General features: G+C 49.9%; 1 protein-coding gene across 3 annotated transcripts in view; it reads right to left on the minus strand.

Annotated features, from left to right (window-relative positions):
* INTS2 (integrator complex subunit 2) overlaps positions 1-25,533 on the minus strand; it is a 280,966-nt gene that overhangs the window by 82,016 nt on the left and 173,417 nt on the right. For all 3 annotated transcript variants that reach the window (XM_078679818.1, XM_078679819.1, XM_078679820.1), the window contains 2 exons: positions 4,879-5,080; positions 1,101-1,226 (listed from right to left, as the gene is read on the minus strand). In XM_078679818.1, the coding sequence (XP_078535944.1) occupies positions 1,101-1,226; positions 4,879-5,080 (328 nt within the window). The remainder of the gene's footprint in view (positions 1-1,100; positions 1,227-4,878; positions 5,081-25,533) is intronic.

The raw sequence follows: 25,533 nt of genomic DNA on the forward strand, positions 1-25,533 counted from the left end.
ACTCACCGCAGCACATATATACACACACACACATTTTATTTTTGCTAACAGCTGGAAAATGTGAAATCGTGTTTATAAATTAGTATATCCTGTTCCAAAAATATTTGAGGGAGTAAGTATGATGACCTATCAACTTGGTAAAGTCCAATCTGTTGAAAAACTCCAACCACCTATGTTCCATAATTATCCTTCTGTAGCAAAGGAATCTTTTATCATAACAAGCATTTACAATGCAATAGGTCTCGCAAACACGAGTCTTCGAGCCATTGGCACTGTAAATGGCAATGCCTTTCATAAAAAATTAAAAGGCATTGGCATATAACAATACCAACAGCTCAAACCTTTGCAAAAGCAACACCCATTGCACTGCAGAGCACGGTGTCCGTGAAGCGGGCACCACGCTCATTATTAAATTTAAAATAATAAAATGAAAAAAGAGCGTAGTGCACCTGAAGCGGGCGCCGCTCTCATTACTAAACTTAAAAAAAAATAATGAAACCAAGTGCCGTGACCCTGAAGCGGCACCGCGCTCAGTATTAAAGTAAAAAATGAATAAACAGAGCTCGGTGTCCCTGAAACGGGCGCCGTGCTCAACATCAAAGCTTTAAAAACACATTTAAACTGTCCATGGTGTCCCTAAAGTGGGTGCCGCGCTGAGCATGCAAATACAAAAAAAAGCAGCTGCCATTGTCTCCATCAGAGACTATAAACAAAATAGTGCTCGCCCACTAGATAAAGCCGACCGTGTAACAAACCAAGTAACAGGTCCAGTCGTTATGGGTGGTAACAAATGCAGACAAGGCGGGACTAAAAGCCTATTTACGAATCAGAAGCCACCATTTAAGAAGGATAATGACACAAAGCCAAAGACAAATATGGGCAGACTGCTACAGCATGCCTCGCAGAGCGAGCAGCGAATGAGCACTGCCGCTAGGCTGGACCTAAAAATAGATCACAATGATGGCGTGGCTGCGTAGAAGGTCATCAATGGTGGCATACAGGTACATAAAGTGCATGTTCAGTCTCTTAATTGAGAAAACATTTTGAAATCCCATGAAGTCATGTTTGTGTTGGTTAAGCAGCTAAGCTGTGTGGCTCACCTGTGAACTCTTGGATCACATCGTAGAACAATTAATGGGTCAATCATCAGATCATTCTGGGTATACTTGTGCTGCCGTACTAACTTCATACAAGGCTGGAGCGCATTGACAGTCATAACCCAAAGTCTGTACAGAATGAGAAAGTGTGTCATCAAAAGCAGGTACTAGACACAAAAACATTTTGAAATCATATAGATACCTGCCAGTGTGACTTTTACTGAGAATACATACAAATAGTAAGTCAATAATCATCCTCCAAGTAGGTAAACAAATATTTTCCAGTGCTGCAAGCCAGTATTACTATGACACAATATAAATTAACCTTCAGTCCTGCCAATGTAGTGGTAGGATCAAACATAGTAAAAACATTGCAAACGCAGCCATCAGAAGCACATATTTCAACAGATGGAAACAAATCAAAAATGGAAAGGAATAATATTCCAAGTCTGTAAAAGAGAACACACACTTTGAGAAGTAGAAAACTCAATGTGACTTGGCAGTTTTCTAAGTAGCTCTACTCTTCTCCCCACAGCCTGCCAACACGTTGTGGCACTGGGAAACAAACCCTACAGCTCAACCAGTGAATCACATTCCTTGCTTGTGACAGTAGTCAACGGCTCAGCATCCAACCTCCATCACACATTAACTAAAAAACAAGAAAACATTTGCAAAGAGAGAAGAGTGATTATATGACCTGTTAATTTTTGTTGCCCCATGTCAGTTTCCATTACTCCATGTTGACACACTTAACTTCAACAAAGAGGTGACACAGCCACAAGCTTAAATCTCTCAGCAAAGACATTACTAAGTAAAAAGACTCGCTACCAAGGACAATGTAAATGTGATACATCTGTTTTCTCAACATGTCACTAGAATATCACCAGAAATGTATCCACAGTCAAAATAAAAATTACATTAATAGTAGAATAGCAAAACTAACTTAGGGTGATGATGTAATGAAGGCAGGTGATCAACTGTTTGCCCAGCTGACCTAGGTTCCCATCAGCTTATTCAGCCAAAGTAAGGATTCTTGGACTTTGAAATCTCTCTTATATCACAAGTTATTAAGTAACCACAAAAGGCTGCTACATAAAGAGATGCCTTCTGGTGAATGTTCCCCTACACTGGATTCCCACAAATGTTTAAGTTACTTCGCCCTAGTGTGCTCCTACCTTGAATTCACAGATGGACTATTTGGTTTCACCACTAATACTGCAGAATCTACCAATGCATTCTTGTTTTACACCTGGGATCCCCACCCCATGTCTCCTAGTAGCCAGAAGGATAATCTTCATAGAAGTGAACATCATTTTCCTAGCAATCTGTAGGACAGGCCCACTCTTCCTCCAACAACAACTTCACTCATACAGCCAAATGAGATCCCAGGCTCCAGGCTCATCCCAATTAATGACTACCAGGAAATAGTTAACTAGTGGATCCGCGTTCTCTGCCACCAGCCAAACTCTGGATTTCAACACCTACCTGAATAAAACATAGATCACCTCCTCCTAGGGAAAACAAAGAGTGAGCTGTATCCTATTCTTCCAAAACAAGGCTGTAAAATTGGAAACGTATAATTTAGCAAGTAAAAACGTGTAGCTGCGTCTTTCTCTCACTCTCTCCACAATACCTAACACGCATGCGCTGTGAAATATGCCGTATCATATGTGGTGCATGACTTCGAACCACATGCACCTCAACCAGCATATCCTACATAGGTCATTCTACATCCAAACCCCTTCTGTTCACACAACTCCAAGAAGGTGGCCAGGAACCAATGAAAATTGGAGAGCTTTGCAGTCTTATTAGGGGGATGAAGCACTATACAAATGCTGCAAGGCAATACAAATTTACTAGTGAGCAAAAGGAATACTATTCTAACCTTTGTTCCCCAAACCCCACACCTCTACAGAGTAAAATAAATCGATACATGGGAAAAATTATATTTTAACAGGCACCACGGACAGGGAGAAATATTCTTGAACGGCCCTTTAAGAAAGACAGAAAATATTCAAACTATCAACACTATGCTCATAACCGGTCTCCAACCTTTTCTATTTGGCAGGGCAAAATAGTGGCCCAAATACCCGTTGTAGCTTATCACCTTTAAATAATAACGTTGACACCAGTCTTCTTTTTCAAAACAGGCATATAAAGACATTAGAACATTTTAATTGGGCAATAAAAAAATTTGGAGTGCAAACAACAAGCTGAATGCAAAGAAGGTGGGCTTAGATCAAATAACTCCAGAACCTAAATGGCAAGCAAAGCAACATCATGAAAAACCCCTACTGTTACTTACTTTGGAACAACTAAGATGTATCCACAGCAGATTACATATTACAGAAAACCTATTCACCATATAAAGAGCTTCACATATGTACCCATAAGGAGTAATACAAAGGCAACATTTACCAAACAATATTCTGATTAAGTCATTCTAAATCCAGTAAATACTTATGAAAGGAGGAACATCCAACCTCATTTGTTCCATGACAACAAGACCACAAATTACACAGTTTCCAAATCCACATATTATAAAGCTATAATTTGCCCCTACACAGAGTTACAATGACTACATACTCCACCAGATACATATTACCTATGCAGTATTATTCCCCGACATTGGCATGCAGCCGCCACAGTTGATAAATCCTTAAACATCCTCAAATCAGACAGTAACTGATGACAATATTTAAATACTATCATGTTGGCTCTGAAAACGGATCCAACCAGATCGAGCCAATACACTGAACAAGTGGCCACCTTCTAAAATATTCAAAACTGGCCTTCGATTCACCTAATCTTGTTGGCATTACAAACAGATAAGGCAACACACTCCACTTAATACTTAATTGGGTCAACTTTCAGTTCTTTTGGATGGAGGTCCAGAAAGAACTCTGTACATTTTTCAATGGCTATTAGAGGCATACAATCATGTTTAGGTCCCTAACCACCCCTGAATAAGTGTCATGTCAGTGGAGAGGAACTACTAATACCTGACCTTTTACTATCAATTATATGCAAATTATTATTACGTCACTGAAAGAATCTTGAGTACCCAAAAGGATGGAAGGCATCATAATTATAAACTACTTTGACAAAGTTTAATTGCCTACTCCATGCCCATACGCAGACATCCACCCTACAGCTCCACTGGCTTGTTAATCATTTACGATAACCTTGTCTTGTATACTGAATTTATGTAGATTTCTAAAACATGCTCATAATCAAGACTGTAAAATATTCTTATTAGCCAGCAAAACAAATATATTATTGGGCGATAAATCCTTCAAATCCAACAACCTTTTTTCCTATTGCCTCATGTTGGATTCAATTTATTCACTAGTCATGTATTCTCTATTTGCTAGTTCTCTGATCAATGAAGTTTTGACACGTACAAATATTTTCTAACTGGAAGAGGTGTGGCTTACCTTTATTCTAAGATTAGAGTGTGGTAAATGACTATGTAAGCTAACCAAAGGCCTGAACTATGTGCTTTATAATATCCACACTGGTATTTAAATGTTTCAGGGAGATCGCCTCCCCCACCCCCCCCCCCAAAAAAAATCAGAAGACTATTTTACTGTGTAATCAAAGGTTTCTTTCTTTTTTAGCTTGTAAGTAAACATTTTTTTCTCTGATCAAAGAGTTCTCCATCACTGCACAAAAGAAATACAGTTCTGGATGTCAAAAGGTAAACTAAGTCATTTCTAGGCATACAAAAGGTTTTCCAATTCTTACAGGGGACATGTCCCGGTGTTAGGATTCGTAGTACCTTCTTGGCATGACAGTGTTCAGCTGCATCCACAGTCTGTTGACAGTTTGAAGGATTCTGCGAGGAACACTAGAACTGAGCAGTTGGCTCATATTAGAAGTCAAGACCTCAGCATATGGGATCAGTTCACTAGCACAAAGCAGCGTCAAATGCTCCAAAATCTGCATCACAGGGACGTGATTGATGGAAAGCATAGAAAATGCTGAAAAGAAGAAAGAGGAGACAATGTTATAGACAAAGGAGAAGAGAGGAGTCAAGTAGGACTACAATTGCTACCTCATGTCCTGTTTTCTTTACAGTAGGAAAGAGGTCACAGTTTCAGGTCCCTCCCCAGCCCTTCTAATGTTAGGCTGAGAATACTATAAAGGACATGCTAGTGTGTGGAAAAAAGGTGTGTTTATGATGGAATACCTAGCTATCTGATCTAGTATAACAGTGCTCTTAGCTTGGAAACTAAACATCAATGTTTTATTCGATAATTAAGTCATAAAAGCATCACAAAACATACATTTGTCACAGTATAAAATCCTTTGAAAAAGACATTTACATTTGTCACAATATAAGATCATTTAAAAGACATTTACATAAATATTTAAAATGTTAAGAAAAGATTAAACTTCACAAGACTAATGTCGAATATTCCTTAAAAGTAGGGGATAGATTTTTTTTTTACAGAATCTATAATCATCAAGTTAATCTTCTCAGTTCAGTTAAGTATAACTTCCTCCTCATTAGATGTTTGACATCTATCCTTTCTATTATCAATTCATGACCCACGCCTGTGAGAAGTTGGCCTGATGTGCAGTGTTCACTATTCTAGTGATCACTATATATCAGTCCAAACAACCCTTATTGATGATTGGTTGTAAGTCAACCTTATAGACCAGCTATCCTAGTAGCATGGAGACGAGCAGTCTAAGGCTAAGACTCTAGAGGGCGTGTTAAGCCAGCTGTTTTACCATCACATTACCCCTTGAACACCCAGTGAAAGGACACCACACAAGTGTTATGAAAATAAACAATGTATTTATTAGAATCACAACAACCCTGTACTCTTTATGAGGACAGGGTGCTAAGCACACAACAAAACTCTTACGAAAATACTTTTAAGTTAGCACGTTACACAAATGCCCGAGGGGCACGAAAAACCATATACGCTAAAAGTGGAATGCGAATTACTAGCAGGTAAGTAACAGTTCTAATAGGCTTTGGAATCGCTAGGACTGGACTAGGGAATCGTTAGATTACTACTAGGAGGCCCAGGGGACTCGGGTGCAGAGTGTGCACTCTCACGCGGGATGCGGGACAAAGTCTAAGGAAGCTAGAATTCACAAAGTTAGTGTTCACGGGCGAACCCGACCTGGTAGGAAGAAAATGACAGTGGATCCTGACCCTTGGATAGTGAGGCTATGCTGGGACACCGGAGTGCCGAAGTTACCTAGCCCGGGGGCTGCAGCTGCATAGGTCTGAAAAGACGTCGGGGATCTCGTTGCCGGACCGGGAGCCTGGAAGGAAGAAGTTGCTGGCAGGCGACCAGTGAAGGAAAGTTCGATGGATCCAAGCCTGGATCAAGGAAGAAGAAACCTGAAAGCAGAGGGGACCAAGTTCTTGAATCACTAGCCAGTGATTAAGTGGGCACCAGGATGGCACCGGGCGAAGTCACCGCAGTCAGGTGAGTGGGCGCTGCTGGGCTCTGCAGTCTCCCGGACCAGGAGGCGTTGTCGGCGACCAGGATGGAGGTGCGAGCTGTCCCACGAAGGATGAAGTCGTTGGCGTCGAAGTTACCCAGGATTGGGCAACAAGCCTTGGCTAATTCAAGCCCACGCGGTGGACTCAAAATGGCGTCTTGAGTGGACCAGGAGGGTCCGGGGTGCTCCTCTTCTGGAAGGGAGCAAGGGCCAGTCTGGAGCAACCAGACCAGCAGCAGAAATGTCGTCGGGCGTCGTCAGGAAGGCCACAAGCCAGCGGGCTAGTAGCCAAACAACGCGGTGAGCAGTAAAAAGCAGAAGGGCCCCACGCAGATCGTGGAGATGCTGGGGGGCTGCTCTTCGGTGCTGGAGCTGCTCAGGGTGGGGGCTTCTCGGACCCCAAAGCACTCACCAGGAAATTACTCGGTGGGCTTGCTGTGCAGAAGTCGTGCAGTCTTGGCGATGGCCGGTCCCTCGAGGTCTCGTCGCACCCACGGTTCTCAGCTGGGCTGTAGAGGTGGGTAGAGGTCAGAGGTGCCAGGGAAGCCGGGTCTCGTCGAGCTGGGCAGTCGGATTCCGGAGGAAGGACGTGCAGCAGACCGCAGTGTTCTTAGATGGTGCCTGCGGATGCAGGGTGACTACTCCTTAGCCACAAGGGAGAATCTTGAGGAAGAAATCGTGAAGTCCTTTCGTGGAAAGTGGTATCTTGATTCCAAAGATGATCTGATTTGGAAGGGGGCCAGTCTCTACCTTTATCTGGGAAAAGGGGGCTGGCACGCGACTAAGTCCTGCCCTATGGGTGGGACCAGGAGGGGGGTGGTTACACCCACTTCCTTGGCGGGCTTTTCCCCAGCACAGGGTCTGGAGTGACCCTGGAACTGGTTCAAGCCGGCCTATGCATAGTGAGCACCGGGGTGCTACTTGCAGTCACCTTCCTCTAAAGCCCTGCCTACCTACAATACACAAAACCCTGTCTGGGACGGTGCTGGCACCGCCCCTGGCAGGAAACCCTTTGTCCTTATCTCCTGCTCTGGGAGGACTCCCAGCAGCAGGAGGGCAGACTTGTGTCTCGGTGGCAGCATCCATTTTGTGGATGCTAAGGCTCTGTCTGACTTTTAACCGGGTTATAGGTTACAGGCATGTCGTGTCCCTCTAGAAGGGTGGAATGCTAACCCCGTCGCCAGAATTGGCGAGGGGTTAGTATTCCAATTCGTATGACACCTTACTCGACATGTTTTGATAAAGCGATACCAGAGTTGGCACATAACCGCGAGGATTATAATGCACTTAAGAGTATATGGTATGCGATATCATGGAAACGGCTAAGGGATGGATCCCGAAAGCCGCAGACAGGCTCAGCTCATGCCAGAGCACCATCTCACACGATTCCAAGCACTCTGCCTTCAGGATTGTTAAGGCCTGCCATAGGAGTGACTGATAGGAGATCTGTGTGTCCATTTTTAGGGTTAGATATAGGTATACTATATCTAAAGCAAAGGGTGATTACACCACCTTGCCCCAGCTGTCAAGCAGCCAGTTGTGTCAGATTTGGATGGCCAGCCAGGGGTGGCATAATACATGCTGCAGCCCCTGGTAGGCCCTGGGTACACCTATGCCCTGGGTACCTAAGGTACACTGTACAGGGACTGGTAAGGTGACTCAGTATCCAATTTAGATATGTACCTAAGGTACATGGAATCCATTTTACAGAGAGAGCAGTAGGCCTGGGGTCCTGAATAGCAGGGCCCCAGGTCAACTAAGTCAGAAAACCAGCAAAACACCAGGCAAAAAGTTGGGGGCAACCATAGTCAGGGGTCAACCTTCCTACAACGCCCATTTCAGAAACTGTCATTGCTGTGGCAATTGGAAGGCTGGGATCAGTACTTAATATTCTTATCGCCTCATCTTTGTTTTCGTGTGCCAATTGATCGACATATTGGTTTTATCCATTTATCCCGTGGGGCTGTATATAACGGACAAAAAAACAGAAGATGGCTAATAGATTCTTTTTTGTCCCTACACTTGGGGCATTTATCTTCATTTGTCCCAGCCCACCTAGCGGTAAACGACCTTATGGGAAGAGTACCTGCCCTAAATTGAAAACAGAGCTTGCTATCTAGGGGTTTCTCAATAGCGTCCCAATATAATTCCAGCGCTGGGTACGCCTTGAACTCAAGAAATCGCTCTGTGAGATGGGATGAGATCCCCTCGGCACATTTCTCTGCGATGACCATCTCCCAATATATCACCTTCATATCTCTTTTAGATGGGAATAAAGCATTTGCTGGGTCATCCCACAGTTTATTCAAACCCATTTTAACTAGCAGAGATCTAATTGATTTCAGCCAGCTAATTTTGTGAAAGCGATCCTTCTCAATAATTTCTTTAAGTCCCCGAGCTTAATGATATAATTCCTCTGTTGTCCAGATTCTGCGCCAGTATAATACAGGTCGCAGGGTGGCCAGATCTTGCACTGTTCTTTTACCAAGATCCCAAAACAGGGAAATTAGAGGGGTACTTTGGGAGACATGAGTAGATTTTCTCAGGAATTCATTTTCTACTAATGTTAAGTTCTTTACGTTTGCGAACCCCCATAGTTCGGAGCAATAGAGGACAGAGCTTAAGACTTTCATCCCATAGATCTCAAGGAGTGGTTTTACTGGTTTAGTAAGAGATGTTTTAAATCTTTTGAGGAGGATACCTGCCTGCTGCTTGTGCGTTAATACAGTCATATCTAACTGGCTGTTCCAGAACATATCACTCTGAAGATTGACCCCTAAATACGTGAAGGCATCAACCTGCTGTAATGGGCAGTTATTCATATGTATACTACCCTTGAACAGTTTAGCTGCATTGGGGCATTTGGGTTCGGTAAGGACCATAAATTTTGTTTTTGCAGTGTTTATTTCGAGCCCGCGCTGCTGGCAAAAGTCTGTGAAGCGCAGCAATGCTCGTTGGAGACCACTAGGTGTTTTTGAAATAATCAGAGTGTCGTCCGCGAACACAAGGATCGGGACGCACTCTCCGGCCATCACAGGGGCGTCAGTAGGGACCAGGGAGAGGTAGTCTTCAGCCCCATTCAGGAAGAGTGAGAAGGATAAGTTACTTACCTGTAATCCTAGTTCTCTTCCAGGGGTATCCTCATCAAAGTCATAAGCACTGAATATTCCCGCCCATGTGCGGGACCCCGGAAACAATATAAAAATATATATGTAAAAAACACATATCTAGCTCCACATATATGTATGTACATATATTATTTTTCTCATACCAATGCAGCCCCAAAAAGAGGCTAACACAAAGTAAAACCTTGTACATGTACTGCAATTATAAAGGAAACAAAAAAACACATTAAATCAAAAACCACTCATAACTCCTGAAAATTGCTCATAAAAAGACATTGTTAGTCTCAGGCTGCATTGAAAACAATAACATAGAAAATGAAAGCATTTTCAACAAAAACTGGCACTGTGCCTTTAAGGCAGCCCTGAACCCAGGCTTCCCATCATGCCTCAGGGGGGACAGTTAGGTCAGTTGTTCTTTGCATAACCCTGATGTCAGGGCTAAATATAAATATGAAAACGTACAGCTCTCATTTACCTGGGGAGGCGGGTGGGTTGCTTATGACTTTGATGAGGATACCCCTGGAAGAGAACTAGGATTACAGGTAAGTAACTTATCCTTCTCTTCCAGGGGATCCTCATCAATAGTCATAAGCACTGAATAGAATAGCAAGCCCAACAACCACCTGCAGGTAAATGAGAAGTACATCTTCTACCTTAAAGAACAAGTTACTTACCTTCGGTAACGATATATCTGTAAGAAACAGTAGTTAGTATTAGATTCCTTACCTTAGAATATCCCCAGGCGTCAGTCTGGATCCGGAAACTTTTGCGTAGCATTACCCCTGCGCGTCGGTAGGCGTCGTCTGCAGGCGTCCCCTGCGGCTCCGCGTCTTCGGCGTCGTGCGCCGTGATGACGTCGCTGGAGTATATAGACGCCGCCTCCGCGCGCTGACGTCAGTTCTTTGCACACAGCTTTTCCGCGCCAGAACACGCAGAGCCATGTGAGAACCAACACTGGTGCCATGTGAAACTAGGGCCCTGAAAGGGATGTCCTTAACCCTAGGTATCAGTTTGCAGAACGGGGAGGATGGGTGGGGCGGTAAGGAATCTAATACTAACTACTGTTTCTTACAGATATATCGTTACCGAAGGTAAGTAACTTGTTCATCTGAAAGAAACAGGTTAGTATTAGATTCCTTACCTTAGAATAGATACCCCAGCAATACCAACCCCGGTGGTGGGTCTGCGAACCAATACAATCCTACACCAGAAAGTCCTGGAGGACCGAACGGCCAAAGAAGCCATCCCTCCGGACTGGACTGTCCAGGCAGTAGTGCCTCGCAAAGGTGTGCAGCGAGGCCCACGTAGCCGCCTGGCAAATGTCCTGCAAAGGGACTCCCCGGCCCAGGGCAGTAGTAGCCGCCGTGGCCCGAGCGGAATGGGCTCTCAGCCCGACAGGAGGCTCCTTCCGAGCCAAAGAGTAGCACGCTTTGATGCACAGGACGACCCACCGGGAGATGGTCCGTTTCTGTACCGCCCGTCCCTTCTTCTCACCCACGTATCCAACAAACAGTTGGTCATCCACCCGGAACTGGCGTGTGCGATCCATATAAAAGGAAAGCGCACGTTTTGGGTCCAGACGATGGAGCCGCTCCTCATCCTTTGAAGGATGCGGAGGCGGGAAGAAGGAGGGTAAGGTGATGGACTGCCCAATGTGAAAAGCAGAGACTACTTTGGGCAGGAAAGAGGGTCGAGTTCTCAGAACCACCTTGTCTGGATGAATAGACATGAAAGGAGGTTTGACAGAAAGAGCCTGGAGCTCACTCACTCTCCTGGCAGAGGTGATGGCAACCAGGAAGGCCGTCTTTAAAGTGAGGAGACGGAGAGGACAGGAATGAAGCGGCTCAAAGGGAGCGCACATCAAGAAAGTCAGAACCAGGTTCAAGTCCCACTGAGGCATCACGAACGGAACAGGTGGATACATGTGCGTGATGCCCTTCAAGAATCTCGTTACAATAGGGGACTTGAACAAAGATGGCTGATCAGGCAGCCTTAAGAAGGCGGAAAGGGCAGAAAGGTAGCCCTTGATAGTGCCCAGAGCAGAGCCCTGCTGGGCAAGAGAGAGAAGAAAGAGGAGAACCTCGGAGAGAGGGGCAGAAAGGGGATCCACAGCCTTTGCTGTGCACCATGCCACAAATCTGTTCCACCGGCAGGCGTATGCCGACTTTGTGGAGGGACGCCTGGCTGCCAGAATCACATCACAGACTTCAGGAGGCAAGTCAAATGGCCTCAACTGTCGCCGCTCAATCTCCAAGCATGGAGGCGGAGACTGGACAGGTTCGGGTGGAGGACCGTCCCCTGCTGCTGCGACAGAAGGTCCTCCTGAAGGGGCAGGCGGATCGAGGGACCGACTGACATGCTGAGTAGCTCGGGATACCAGTACCTTCGAGCCCAGTCCGGAGCCACAAGGATAACTTGGGCCCGGTCGCGCCTGATCTTCTTCAGCACTGTGGGCAGAAGTGGTATAGGCGGAAAGGCGTACAACAGACCGCAACTCCATTCGCACCGAAAGGCGTCGCCGAGCGAGTGCCGTCTTGGAAACTCCAACGCGCAGAACTGATGACATTGCGCGTTCTCTTCTGTGGCGAATAGATCTAACCAAGGCTCTCCCCATTGCAGAAAGAGGCCTTTCGCCACGTCCGAGTTCAGACGCCATTCGTGATCCACCGAGCACCGACGGCTGAGTTCGTCCGCCCTGGCGTTCAGAGAACCGGCCAGGTGTTGAACCGTCAGAGTCACGCCCTGACGTCCCAGCCATTGCCAGAGGCGCAGAGCCTCCTGACAAAGGGTCCACGACCCCACTCCGCCCTGCTTGCTGCAGTACCACATGGCGGTGGTGTTGTCCGTGAACACCTGCACTACACTCCCGTTGACAAAGGGGAGGAATGCCTTCAGTGCTAGGCGAATCGCCCGCAGCTCCAACATGTTGATATGGAGCCGGGACTCCGCCGGAGACCAGATGCCTCTGATCTCCGCCTCTCCCAAGTGGCCACCCCAGCCCTGGAGGGACGCGTCCGTCACAACTACGTGCTCCGGTCGGGGAAGGGAGAGGGATCTGCCTCTGACCCAATCGCGGTCCGTAAGCTACCACTGCAACTGTCTCGCAGTGCCCTCCGAGATCAGGACATGGTCGGATAGGTTGCCCTGATGCTGGGCCCACTGAAACTTCAGGTCCCACTGCAGAGCCCGCATCCGCCACCTGGCGTGATGCACCAGAAGGATGCAGGAGGCCATCAGCCCCAGAAGCCGCAGCGCCAACCTGACCGAGACCCGGGATAACGGCTGAAAGATGGGAATCAAAGCCTGAATATCCCGGACCCGCCGTTCCGGAGGATAAACCCGAAACTGCGCCGAGTCGAGAACCGCTCCGATGAAAAGGAGCTTTTGAGAGGGACACAGGTGTGATTTCGGCACATCGTGCAGGAGGTCTGCCGTCATCTGAAGGTGGTGGACGACAACCAACCAGTCGTCGAGGTAGGGGAAGACAAACCCCTAACAGGCGCAGATGAGCTGCGACCACCGCCATCACTTTCGTGAACACCCGTGGGGCGCTGGTAAGGCCGAATGGGAGCACGATAAACTGAAAGTGCTCGTGGCCTACCGTGAACCGTAGGTAACGCCGGTGGGCCGGCAGGACGGGGATGTGAAAATACGCATCCTGCAAGTCCAACGCCACCATCCAGTCTAGCGGGTCTAGAGCAGCCAAGACCTGAGCCAAAGTCAACATCTTGAACTTCTCCTTCCGGAGGAAGCCGTTGACGTTCCGTAGATCCAAGATAGGACGCAGGCCCCCCTTGTCCTTCTTGGGCACCAGAAAGTAGTGGGAATAGCAACCACACCCTACTTCTGGCCCAGGAACGCGCTCGATGGCCCCCTTGGCCAAGAGGGCCGTAACTTCCTCCTGCAGAAGTGTCAAGTGGTCCCCCGACACACGGTGGTTCTGCGGTGGCATGGCTGGAGGAGTGGTCTCGAAGGGGAGGGAGTAGCCCCTTCGGACGAGCTGCAGCACCCACCTGTCCGATGTGATAGTGCGCCAGCGGGAGTGGTGATGGCGAACCCTGCCACCCACTGGCGTCACATGGGCCTGAAAGCTCGGACTAGGAGGATTTGGAGGCAGCTGCGGGGGGAGGTGTGGCCTGACCTCGCCGCTGTCCCCGACCGCCTCCACGGCGGAATCCACGGCCGCCACCGCGTTGAGAAGTGTTCTGCGGTGCGTGGCTGGCAGCACGCGTGGGACCGCCCCTTCCTTGGCCACGAAAGGAGCGAAACGAACCCGTCTGCTGGCGCTGGGTCGAGAGACCCAAGGACTTGGCCGTGACCCTGGAGTCCTTGAAGCGCTCAAGCGCGTTGTCACCAAACAGGCGACTGCCATCGAACGGCATGTCCATCAAGGCATTTTGGACATCCGTCGAAAAATTGGCGGATCTCAGCCAGGCGTGGCGACGAATCGCCACCGTTGTGGACATCGCTCTGCCCAGCGAGTCGGTCGTATCAAGACCACACCTGATGGAATACCTCGCCGCGTCTCGGCCTTCAACCATAGCCTGGCCGAGCTTGTCCCGTACCTCCTGCGGGCATTGCGGCAGACACTCCGCGACCGTATCCCACAGAGAGTGGGTGTAGCGGCCCAAGAGGCAAGCGGTGTTGCAAGACCGCAGTCCCAGACTCAGGGACGAGAAGACCTTTTTGCCATACTGGTCGTACCTCTTAGATTCCCGGTCGGGCGGGGCCGACGGGAACGCGGATTGGGAAGTTGAGGCCTGGATCACCAGACTCTCAGGGGTGGGATGGGTGGACAGGAACTTAGGGTCGTCCGAACACGGACGGTGGCGCCTGGCAACGTTCCTATCAACAGGCGAACCTGAAGCGGGCCTGGACCACGTGCCCAAAAGAACGTCCGTCAAGGCTTCATTGAACGGCAGCAGAGGCTCCTGTGGGCATGACTGCGGTTTGAAGACCTCGGTGAGGATGTTAGGCTTCACTTTTGCGACGGGGAGCTCAAGGCGCAAGGCCTTGGCAGCCCTCATCAACACCACAGAATAAGCAGCCCCAGCCTCCGACGCCACAGTGGGAGGCGAGACAAAACCAGGGTTAGGAGATTCGTCCAGACCACTGGCATCACCCAAGTCACCTGTCCAGTCCACGTCGTACTGACACTCGCATGACAGAGGGTCCTCAGACCCCTCCCAACCCTCTCCATAATCTACATCATCACCATATAGTGATTCAACGGTGTAGACCGGCTCCTCGGGGTCAATGGGCCCCATCGGCGCCGGACTTGGCATCGGACGACGCCGGTCCGACTCCGCGTCCGGAATCGGAGAGGGAATGGGGGTGGCGCCGCCCAGAGCCGGCGCCGGAGCCCCGACGCCGGCTGGAACCGGCGTCGGAGTCACGGCGCCGCGCGGAGGCGGCACCACGGGTTGCCCCGATGGAATCGGCGCCGGAGAGGCCGGAGGACCAGCCGGCGTCGACCCTGAAGGGCCCAGCGGCGCCGGGGCCGGAGCCGCCGGCGGCGTCGGAGCACCCGACGGCGTCGGGGCAGGAGCACCCGAACCGCTCGGGCCCCCGGACGGGACCACCGGGCCCGCAGGCGCCGTCGGAGGAGACAGCGCCCTCATGGCCATGAGGAACTCCTCTATCTCCTCGCGCGACGCGCCTTGCCCAGGGACCGACGGGTATGGAGCAGGCAGCGTCGGCGACCCACGCGGAGCCGCGGGGGTGGGGCCACCCGAACCCCCGGCCGCATCGCGCGAGCGTCGGGGGGAGTCGGGGGTGTGATGACGACGCCCCGACTTCTTGTGTCGCTTACCTGAGGAACCGGAGGAATGGTGACGACGTCCGGAGCGCTCGTGGCGGCTCCGCGACCGTTCTCTCGACCGCTCCCTCGATCTCCGCCCGGACCGGGACCGCTCCCGACGCGGGGCCGACAGCCGGAGCTCGAGTAGCTTGCGGGACCGCTCCCGTCTAGCCTTACTCGTCAAGGCCCGACAGTCGACGCAGGACTCCACGTCGTGGTCGGCGCCCAGGCACCGGAGGCAGAGTCGATGGTGGTCGGTGACCGACATCAGGCGGTCGCACCAGTCACAATTTTTAAAACCGGGCATCCTACCGGCACCTAAAGAGTTAGAGTAATCAAAAAACTTTGGTCAAAAGACCGGAGTACTGCTCTTCGGATCTGCGCGAACTGGCGCGGAAAAAAGAAGAACTGACGTCAGCGCGCGGAGGCGGCGTCTATATACTCCAGCGACGTCATCACGGCGCACGATGCCGACGACGCGGAGCCGCAGGGGACGCCTGCAGACGACGCCTACCGACGCGCAGGGGTACTGCTACGCAAAAGTTTCCGGATCCAGACTGACGCCTGGGGATATTCTAAGGTAAGGAATCTAACACTAACCTGTTTCTTTCAGATAGACCCAACATCACAGCCCAGACTGGCTGTTAAACAGATACCGCAAGGAGGCTTGGTCTACTTGGGTATCTGCTCTCGTGTCAGAATCAGGACAATAATGTCTGGTAAATGTATGGACGGACCGCCAGGTTGCCGCCTTACAGATCTCAGACATGGGCACATTATTGAGAAAAGCCGCAGTCGCAGCTCCTCCCCTGGTGGAATGCGCCTTGGGAGAACACTCCAGTGGTTTTTGCGCAAGCTGGTAAGCCAGTTTAATACATGAAACGATCCATCTGGAAATGGAACGTTTTGAGGCAGCATCGCCTGTCCTGATCGATCCATAGTTAACGAAAAGATGATCAGAATGACGAATCACTTTAGACCTGTCAAGATAGAATTTTAAAACCCTTTTCAGGTCAAAAGAATGCAGAGCCCTCTCAGCTGGAGTAGAGGGGTTGGGAAAAAAAGTGGGCAGAGAAATGATCTGATTTACATGAAAATCTGACACCACTTTAGGCAGAAAAGATGGATGCGTCTGTAGCACCACCCTATTCAAATGGAACACCGTATAGGGTTCTGATGCACACAGGGCTTGAATCGCGCTCACTCTGCGAGCTGACGTGATAGCCACCAAAAAAGCCGCTTTCCATGAAAGATGTAGTAAAGTAGCTTTGTGAATGGGTTCAAAAGGAGGACCCATTAACTTTGATAGCACCAAGTTCAACTCCCAGGGTGGAGAAGGAGGGCGCACTGGAGGGTATACTTTTTTCAACCCTTGCAGGAAGTCCTTGACAGATGCTAGCTGGAAAAAAGAGGTTTGAGAAGGTGACCGCCTATAAGCCGTTATGGCCGCTAGGTGCTTCTTCTTGACATTTGATCGGATCATGACTATTCTGTATACACCACATATAGAATCTCTTCCACTTGCATGCATACGAATGTCTGGTGGAAGGATGCCTTGCCTCTTTCAGAATGAACATGCAGTCCTCTGGCAATCCTAGATGGCCATATTGGATGACCTCAGGAGCCATGCTGCCAAGCTCAGTGACGGAAGGTTGGGATGGAAGATCCTCCCGTCCATCTTGGACAACAGGTCCGGCCTGCATGGCAGTCTCTTGTGAGGAGTCACTGACAGATGAAGCAGGTCCGTGTACCACCACTGCCTCGGCCAATCGGGAGCAATCAGAATCATTGTTGTGCACGAGTGTGTTAGCTTGCTTACCACCTTCGGAATCAACGGGAGAGGTGGAAAGGCGTACACAAATTCGTTTGACCAATCGATCAAAAGAGCATTCCCTCTCGAGCCTGGCCGGTGGAACCTGGAGGCGAAGCTTCGGCATTTGGCGTTTTGGTCGTCCGCGAACAGGTCTATGGTGGGACGACCCCAGGATTGAAAAAGTTCTTCTACCACTTCGTCGTGAAGAACCCAGTCTTCTTTGTCATCGAAATGACGGCTTAGAGCGTCTGCCCTCACGTTTTCCTCTCCTGGAAGGTGAACCGCCATGACAGATATACCGCGAGCCAGAAGCCAATGCCAGATCCTCTGCACTTCCAATGACAACGTCCGGGAGCGCGCTCCCCCCTGCTTGTTCAAGTAGTACATCGTGGTGGTGTTGTCCGTCTGTACTAGCACAGATGTCTCTTGGATTGAGGGGAGGAACGCTTTGAGAGCTAGGTGTACTGCTCTCAGCTCCAGCATGTTGATATGGTAAGTGCTTTCCTTGTGTGACCACTGACCTTGCACCTGCAGGGGGCCCATGTGCGCTCCCCAGCCCAGAAGGGAAGCGTCCGTGATCAGTGTTTGCACAGGGGGAGGTTGGTGGAACAGGACTCCCACCTGCATATTCTGAGCTTTTGTCCACCACGGAATAGAAGCTCGAGCTGCGTCTGAGTTGGTGATGTGATCGTCCCAGCGAGCCGATTGCTGATCCCACTTGTCCTCCAGATCCTGCTGAAGAGGACGCATTCGAAGTCTGGCATTCGGGACCAGGAAGATGCAAGACACCATCGACCCTAGCAGGGAGGCAATCCTGCGCACTTTCGGGGCCTTGCCGCGAAGAATCGGTTGACATTTCTGGGCGATTGAGGATTGTCTCTCCTCCGAAGGAAACACTTTTCCTGCTTCGGAGTCTAGCAGAGCTCCAAGGAAGTGGATCCTCTGGGTGGGCTGAATGACTGACTTTCCGAAGTTGACATGTAGCCCTAGTCTCTGGCAGAGCTGTATACAAGTTTGGAACTGATTTCTTACGCTGACTGGGGAAGGACCTTTCACCAGCCAATCGTCCAAGTATGGATACACGAAGACCCCTCTGCGGCGTAGAGCAGCTGCCACCACTGCAACACTTCGTGAACACTTGAGGGGCCGACTTCAACCCAAACGGTAGGACTTGGAACTGATAGTGGGAGGTCCCCGCCCTGAACCGAAGAAATCTTCTGTGACTGGGGTGTATTGGAACATGAAAATAAGCATCTCGAAGGTCCAGCGAACACATCCAATCTCCCTTCCTGAGATGTGGATATATTTGGTGAAGCGCCAACATGCGGAATCTTTCCTTTTTGACGTGCAGATTTAGTGTTCGCAAGTCCAGGATGGGTCTGTATTCTGCCTTCTGTCCTTTTTTCTTGACCAGAAAATAACGGGAGTACACCCCTTTTCCCCTTTGAGAAACCGGAACTCCCTCGATAGCTGACTTTTCGAGTAGAGTGGTGACTTCTCTTTGCAGTAGGTGCAGCTGATTATTTGATGTTGACATCGGGGGGACCGGTGGAGGCAGACGATTGAAACGAAGACAGTACTCATTCTGAAGCGTAGACAACACCCATCTGTCTTGTGATGCTTTGCCACTCTTTCAAATGTTTTGCCAGGCTTCCCCCCACTGGAGTGGTGCACGGCGCTGGGGGAAGAGACGACTCATTGCTTGGCTTGAGCCTTGCCGCTAATTATTTCCTCCCTTGTAATTACGCTTACCTTTATACTGGGACTTTTGCTGCCCCTGCTGATCGTGGCTCTTGTGCCAGCTCGGGGTTTGAACCCGCTGCTTTGTAGAGCCCTTGTTGAAGGAGCGAAATTTCCTCTTGAACTCCTTCTTCTTCTCAAGACCCACCGCCTTGAGAGTTTCCAGCTCTGCCTTCATGCGCTGCATTTCTTCGTCTGCACTTGTGCCTAACAATGAAGTACCTGAAAAAGGTACGTTCAATATGCGCGCTTGAGCTTCTGGTTTTAACGCCGTTAGGCGCAACCATGATGACCTCCTTGCTGTTACCCCATGAGCATACCCATGAGCTACTAGGGTAGCCCCATCCGCTGCGGCGCTCATCACCTGGTTGGATACTTGACTGCCTTCCAGGAGGATTTCCTCAAAGTCCTTACGATCCTCTGCTGGGAGTTTCTCCACAAAACGCTGCAGAGAATCCCACAGGGATCGGTCATAACGCCCCAATAGGGCTTCCGCATTGGCAACCTTGAGAAAAGCCGCTGATGTATTGCAGACCCGCCTTCCCCACGAGTCTTGCATCTTACTGTCCTTATCCGGAGGAACAGTGGAGGATGAGGCGACTGCATTGGACTTCCTCGCCGCCGCGATAATCACGGAGTCCGGGGGAAGATGAGCTCTGAGGAATAGCGGATCGTCCTCTGGAGATTTGTACTTTTTAAGAATCCTTGCCGGAGCCGCCTTGACCGTCGCTGGGGTTAAAAAGACGTCCATAACTGGCTCTATAATCCCCGGCACCAAAGGCAGAAGAGGTTTGGGTGCAGATCTGTGCTGCAGTGTTTCAAAAATTATTGAGGTCTTGATCTGCGGAGCTTTTAATGTAACTCCCAGCTTAAGAGCTCCTCTACCAAGTATGTCCTGAAAAGTGAAGATATCATCAATTGGAGATACCCTCGTTGAAGGAGAGTCTGTTAGGGTAGGAGAGTAGTTCCTGTGAGAGCGGGTCGAGGAAGAAGAAGTAGGAGTTCTTTGGTCTCTCCTTGTGCTTCTTGATCGTGATCTACGCCTGCTGGTTCGCACCCTGGAGCGCGATCGTTCCCTCTGACGAACTGGGGAGTGCGAGCTTTCCCTCTGGCGAACTGGGGAGCGTGATCTTTCCCTCTGGCGAACTGGAGAGCGTGATCTTTCCCTCTGGCGAACTGGAGAGCGTGATCTTTCCCTCCGGCGAGCAGGAGAGCGTGATTTTTCTCTCTGGCGAACTGGAGAGCGTGATCTTTCTTTTTGCCTCACCAGAGAGCGTGACCGTTCTCTAGGCCTAGAGAGCGGTTGCTGCATCCGATACGCTGTCTCCTTGTCCGTAGCCCAGTGATGAAGTGGCGAGTACCATCTCGGTGAAAGTCTGACAGTAGGCGACTTTTGCGCTAAATCTTTCACTGGAGAGTGTGATGGAGGCGTTGCATCCCTTTGCGAATGCCTGGATTCCTCGCTGCCCGACTGATAAATAATTACATCCGGACCAGAATTCGAACCTGAGCCAGCCGCAGACCTGGAGCGACCGCGAGAGTTCCTCTGTTCTGGAGACCTCTTCCGCTTGGCAGCGTGATTGTCACTCACTTGCGAGCCCTGGTCATCCTCCGCAGCTGAAACAGATCCAGGTGACCTTATAGACTGCTGCGCCACTGGCTGAGGCTGAACCACTGGAGTTCCATGCCTCGACGTCGACTTCCGAGGAGGTGAAGTCCATACAGGCTTCTCCAACGTCGAACTTTGCTCATCTCTCGATGGCGAGTGTCCTGCCGATGTTTGTGAATGCCTCGACGTCGAGCGTCGATGGTGACACGCCGACGGAGGAATCTTCGACGTCGAACTACCATGGTCCTTCGACGACGATGAATGCCGATGGGTCATCGACGGAGAATCCCTCAACGTCGATCGCCGATGACCTGGCGACGACGGAGGATGCTTCGAGGTTGATCGCTTCCTCGACCGCCGATGACCTGACGACGACGGGGGATGCCTCGACGCCGATCGCCGATGACCTGGCGACGACGGAGGATGCCTCGACGTCGAGCGTCTATAGCCAGACGACGACAGAGGCTGCCGCGACGCCGAGCGCCGATGACTAGGCGACGGCTTCGACGTCGAAAACTCTACCTGAGCCTTCGACGACGGAGGTCTCGACGTTGAGCCGCCCTGCTTCAACGGATATCTCTCTCTCGACGCTGCACTTGACACTGCACATCGCCCGGTAGACGGCAGCGGAGCTTTCTTGACTTTCGACGCTGAAGACTTCAGCTTCTTCGTCGTTGGAGACCTCGACGCCGATCCCGACGCCGAAGGAGAGCAGGTCGGAACTTTTTTCGACGTCGACCGCTTCATAAGTCTCTTTGGAGACCTACCTCTCTCAGAAAGTCCATAAATCCTGCTTCTTTCTCTGTCTTTGATAGTTCTGGATGACAAGGACTGACAGTGGACACAAGATGTTACCTAATGAGAATCAGGTAGACAGCGAATACACACAGGATGTGTATCTGACCAAGCCTTCTTATGCCCACAGGCAGGGCAGGTGTCAAAAAGAGCCTTAGACATTTTTGACAAAAAATTAACCTCTTTTGAGCCCAAAAAAGGTTTAACTATCTCTCTAGGGTAAAAACCCGTCGAGTGAGATCAAAAAATTGAAGAAAACACCAAGTAATTCTGACAGAAAGTAAAAAAAAGGTGGGAGCTGTTAACCAGGGTCCTGACAGAAGGAGCCGGAAAGAACAACTGACCTGTCACCCCTGAGGCATGATGGGAAGCCTGGGTTCAGGGCTGCCTTAAAGGCACAGTGCAAGTTTTTGTTGAAAATGCTTTCATTTACTATGGTATTGCTTTTCAATGCAGGAGTTATGAGTGGTTTTACTCATTAAAACACAAAATTCTAAGGATATTTGATTTAATGTGTTTTTTTGTTTCCTTTATAATTGCAGTACATGTACAAGGTTTTACATTGTGTTAGCCTCTTTTTGGGGCTGCATTGGTATGAGAACAATAATATATGTACATACATATATGTGGAGCTAGATATGTGTTTTTTACATATATATTTTTATATTGTTTCCGGGGTCCCGCACATGGGCGGGAATATTCAGTGCTTATGACTTTGATGAGGATACCCCTGGAAGAGAACAGGGTAGGCGCCATAACGCAACCCTGTCTCACTCCCCGCTCAACAGGGAAGGCATCTGTAACCTCCCCCTGCTTACCCCATCTGACCCTAGCATAGGTGTCCTCGTGCAGACGGATAACCAAGGACAGCAGTTCCGGGGCCATTTCTAGCTCCCCGAACACTTGCCAAAGCTTTACCTGGGGAACAAGGTCGAACGCCGCCCTCAGGTCAACGAAGACTGCATATAATACCCCTTTTTCCAGGACAACTGTCCGCCAATATAAGCTAATGAATCTAAAGACCTGGTCAATCGTACTGGTCCTCGGGCGAAAGCCAGCCTGTAATGGGCTCAGGATGTCCCCTTCGTCCATCCAATCCTGAATTTTCCCGAGAACCAGACGACCCATTATTTTTTGTATGGAATCGATCAGGTTAATAGGCCTGTAGTTGCCTGCTTGGGACTTATTCCCTTTTTTATAAACCAGCACAATTTCCGCTCCCTTCCATGAATGCGGAACTGCCATGTTATGTTATGTTATGTTAAGCTGTTTTATAGCGCGCACAATTACTGCCGGAGTATCCTGGCGCGAAAGAAAGGAAAAAGGGAAGTGTAGCAGCAGAGCCCTGAAGTAACATAACAATTTAAACAGCTAATCTGAACAAATGGGTTTTTAATGCTTTCTTAAAAGCCGTGAAGTCCACAGTACTGCGCAAAGAGACTGGGAGCGCATTCCATGCTCGCGCAGCTCTCACTGTCACAGAGTGTCCTCCCAGCCGGATGCGCCGAAAACGCGGTACCTGCATGAGGTGTTGAGATGCTGAACGCAGATCTCGATTGGGAGAGTACCGCAAGAATCGTTTCATCAGATAGGCGGGACCGCGCCCATTGATGGCTTTGTGGGCCAAAGTCAAGATTTTGAAAGTAATTCGATGCTGCACCGGTAGCCAGTGCAAGCTCTCCAGGTAACTCCTAACGCTGATCCGCTTGGAGATGTTCCCCAATAATCTAGCGGTAGCGTTCTGAATAACCTGGAGCCGCCCTATCAAGTAAGCAGGAGAGCCACTAAACAGAGCGTTAGCGTAGTCCAGGCGCGAGAGAATTAAAGCTCTCGCGACTGACTCGCGGGCAGAGGCCGGCAGAAGCGGAAAAAACTTTCTGAGAGACTTCAGGGTCCCAAAGCAGCCTCCAGTGAGCCTCTTAATGTGCCCCTCAAAACGGAGGTCCTCCCCAAACCAGACCCCGAGGTTCTTGGCCAAGGTGTTTGAGGCACCTGGAATGGGGAAGCCATCTGGCCACAATAGTGACCTGAAGTCAGGAGGAAACTGGCCATAAAGCAGGATTTCAGTCTTGTCCTCATTACACTTCAATTGTGATGACGCTAGCCAATTGAAGACTGAGGACAGACAGTTCTGGATCTGCTTTGTATCCAGTGCCTCGCCTGGCCAAGTGAACAACAGCTGCGTGTCGTCCGCGTATGCTATAATTTTGGCTCCCCAATGTTCGGCTAGTTCAATCAGGGGGGTCAGATATATATTAAAGAGCAAGGGGGCTCAATGTCGAGCCCTGCGGGACCCCTGTCCGGAGTGGTCTAGCCGAAGATGAAAACGGAGGGAGCCAAACCTGTTGAGATCTAGCCAACAGAAATGAGCTCAGCCAGTCCAAAGCAAGATCACAAATACCAATGTCGGCGAGCCTGGACAGGAGACGTTGGTGGGGAACCGTGTCAAACGCGGCAGAGAGGTCCAATAAAATTAGAGCCGCTCTGCCGCCCCCATCCAAACATTCCCTGACCGCCTCAGAGACTTCCACCAGGGCCGACTCCGTACTGTGGGCAGTGCGGAACCCGGATTGAGCCTCGTGAAGAGCTCCAAATCCTTCCACAAACTCATTAAGCTGCTGGAAGGCCAGCCTCTCACCGATTTTAGCCAAGGCAGGAAGCAGCGATATAGGCCGATAATTGGTCAGTACCGCCGGATCAGCGCCGGCCTTTTTCAGCAGAGGTAGGAGCTTAGCTTGTTTCCACTCTGAAGGCAAACTGGCAGCTTTGAAGGAGAGGCCGACTAAGTGCGTCACCTCCTCAACCACCACATCAGCAACAGCGGCCAACACTCTTGCTGGACAGGGGTCAGAGGGAGACCCCGATTTCAAAGACTTGATCACGGCAAGAGTGTCAGTGATAGAAGGTGGGACAAACTCCGTCAGCTTGGCCGAGAGAACCTTCCGAGGGAGAGAAAGGTCCTGCGGGTTAACAGACGGACTGGTAGCAGCAAAGTTTGACTGAATAGCCGCTATTTTGTCCACAAAAAACCCAGACAGGCTCTCACACCAATCTTTCGAAGCTGGAACTATCTGCTGCTCCGCGTAGGGGGCCAGGAAGCTATTCACAATTGAAAAAATCTCCCGACTGTTATTATTAGCTTTGGCAATTCGGTTGGCGTAATAGACACCTTTGGCCTTTTTAATACTGGCATAATAAACTCTCTGTTCCTTACGCAGTATTTCCTTGGCCAGAGGGCAGTAAGATTGACGCCAATCCCGCTCGAGTCTTTTACAGGACTGTTTATGGAGACGTAACTCCTGGGAGAACCAGGGTTGTGAGGCGGTGGAGCGCAGTTTACCTCCCCTTCCTTTAGAAGAGGTCGAAACCCCCGCAACCATCCACTCATTGAAGGACGACACTGCTGTGGTGAGATCATTACCCAACGCAGGCCGATTCTCAGCTAGGGTGGCCGCCAGAGTTTCGTTATTAATTTTATTGGCACACCATGATTTAATCCTCACAGAGGAAGTCCCCTGAGATGACCAAGCAAACCTAATTAGCTGATGGTCGGACCACGTCAAAGGTTCAGGAGCATCAGCCTGGAGGAGAAAATTGGAGCAGATCACATCCAGGGTGTGCCCTCCCGAGTGCGTGGGTAAAGAGACCCACTGAGACAAGTGCACAAAATCCAGAAAGTCTAGAAAGCTTTTGCTCTCCGGGAGACCCAGCTCATCAACATGAATGTTGAAGTCGCCCAGAAGCAAAAAGCTCGGAAATCTGAGGGCTCGGGGGGTACAAAGCTCAGCCAGAGCCGTAAGAAACGCACCCACAGGTCCTGGGGGCCGATAAACCAGGGAACCCCCAAGGGTAAAGTGCGGGGAAAGAACCACAGAACAATTCATAACTTAGCCCCCCTCCAGGGTTATCGGGGGGTCTACCTGAAGAGTTAATGAATCTCTGAGAATAATAGCGACACCTCCCCCTCTTCCCAGTGCTCTGTCCCTCCTATATATTTTGTAGCCACGTGGGACCGCTAGCTCGACATCCCCATCCCCTGAGCAATGGCATTAGATAGATGGGCGATATATATTCGCCATCTCTCC

The sequence above is a fragment of the Lissotriton helveticus genome, chromosome 3_1, assembly GCF_964261635.1.
Source record: "Lissotriton helveticus chromosome 3_1, aLisHel1.1, whole genome shotgun sequence".
Lineage (NCBI taxonomy): Eukaryota > Metazoa > Chordata > Amphibia > Caudata > Salamandridae > Lissotriton > Lissotriton helveticus.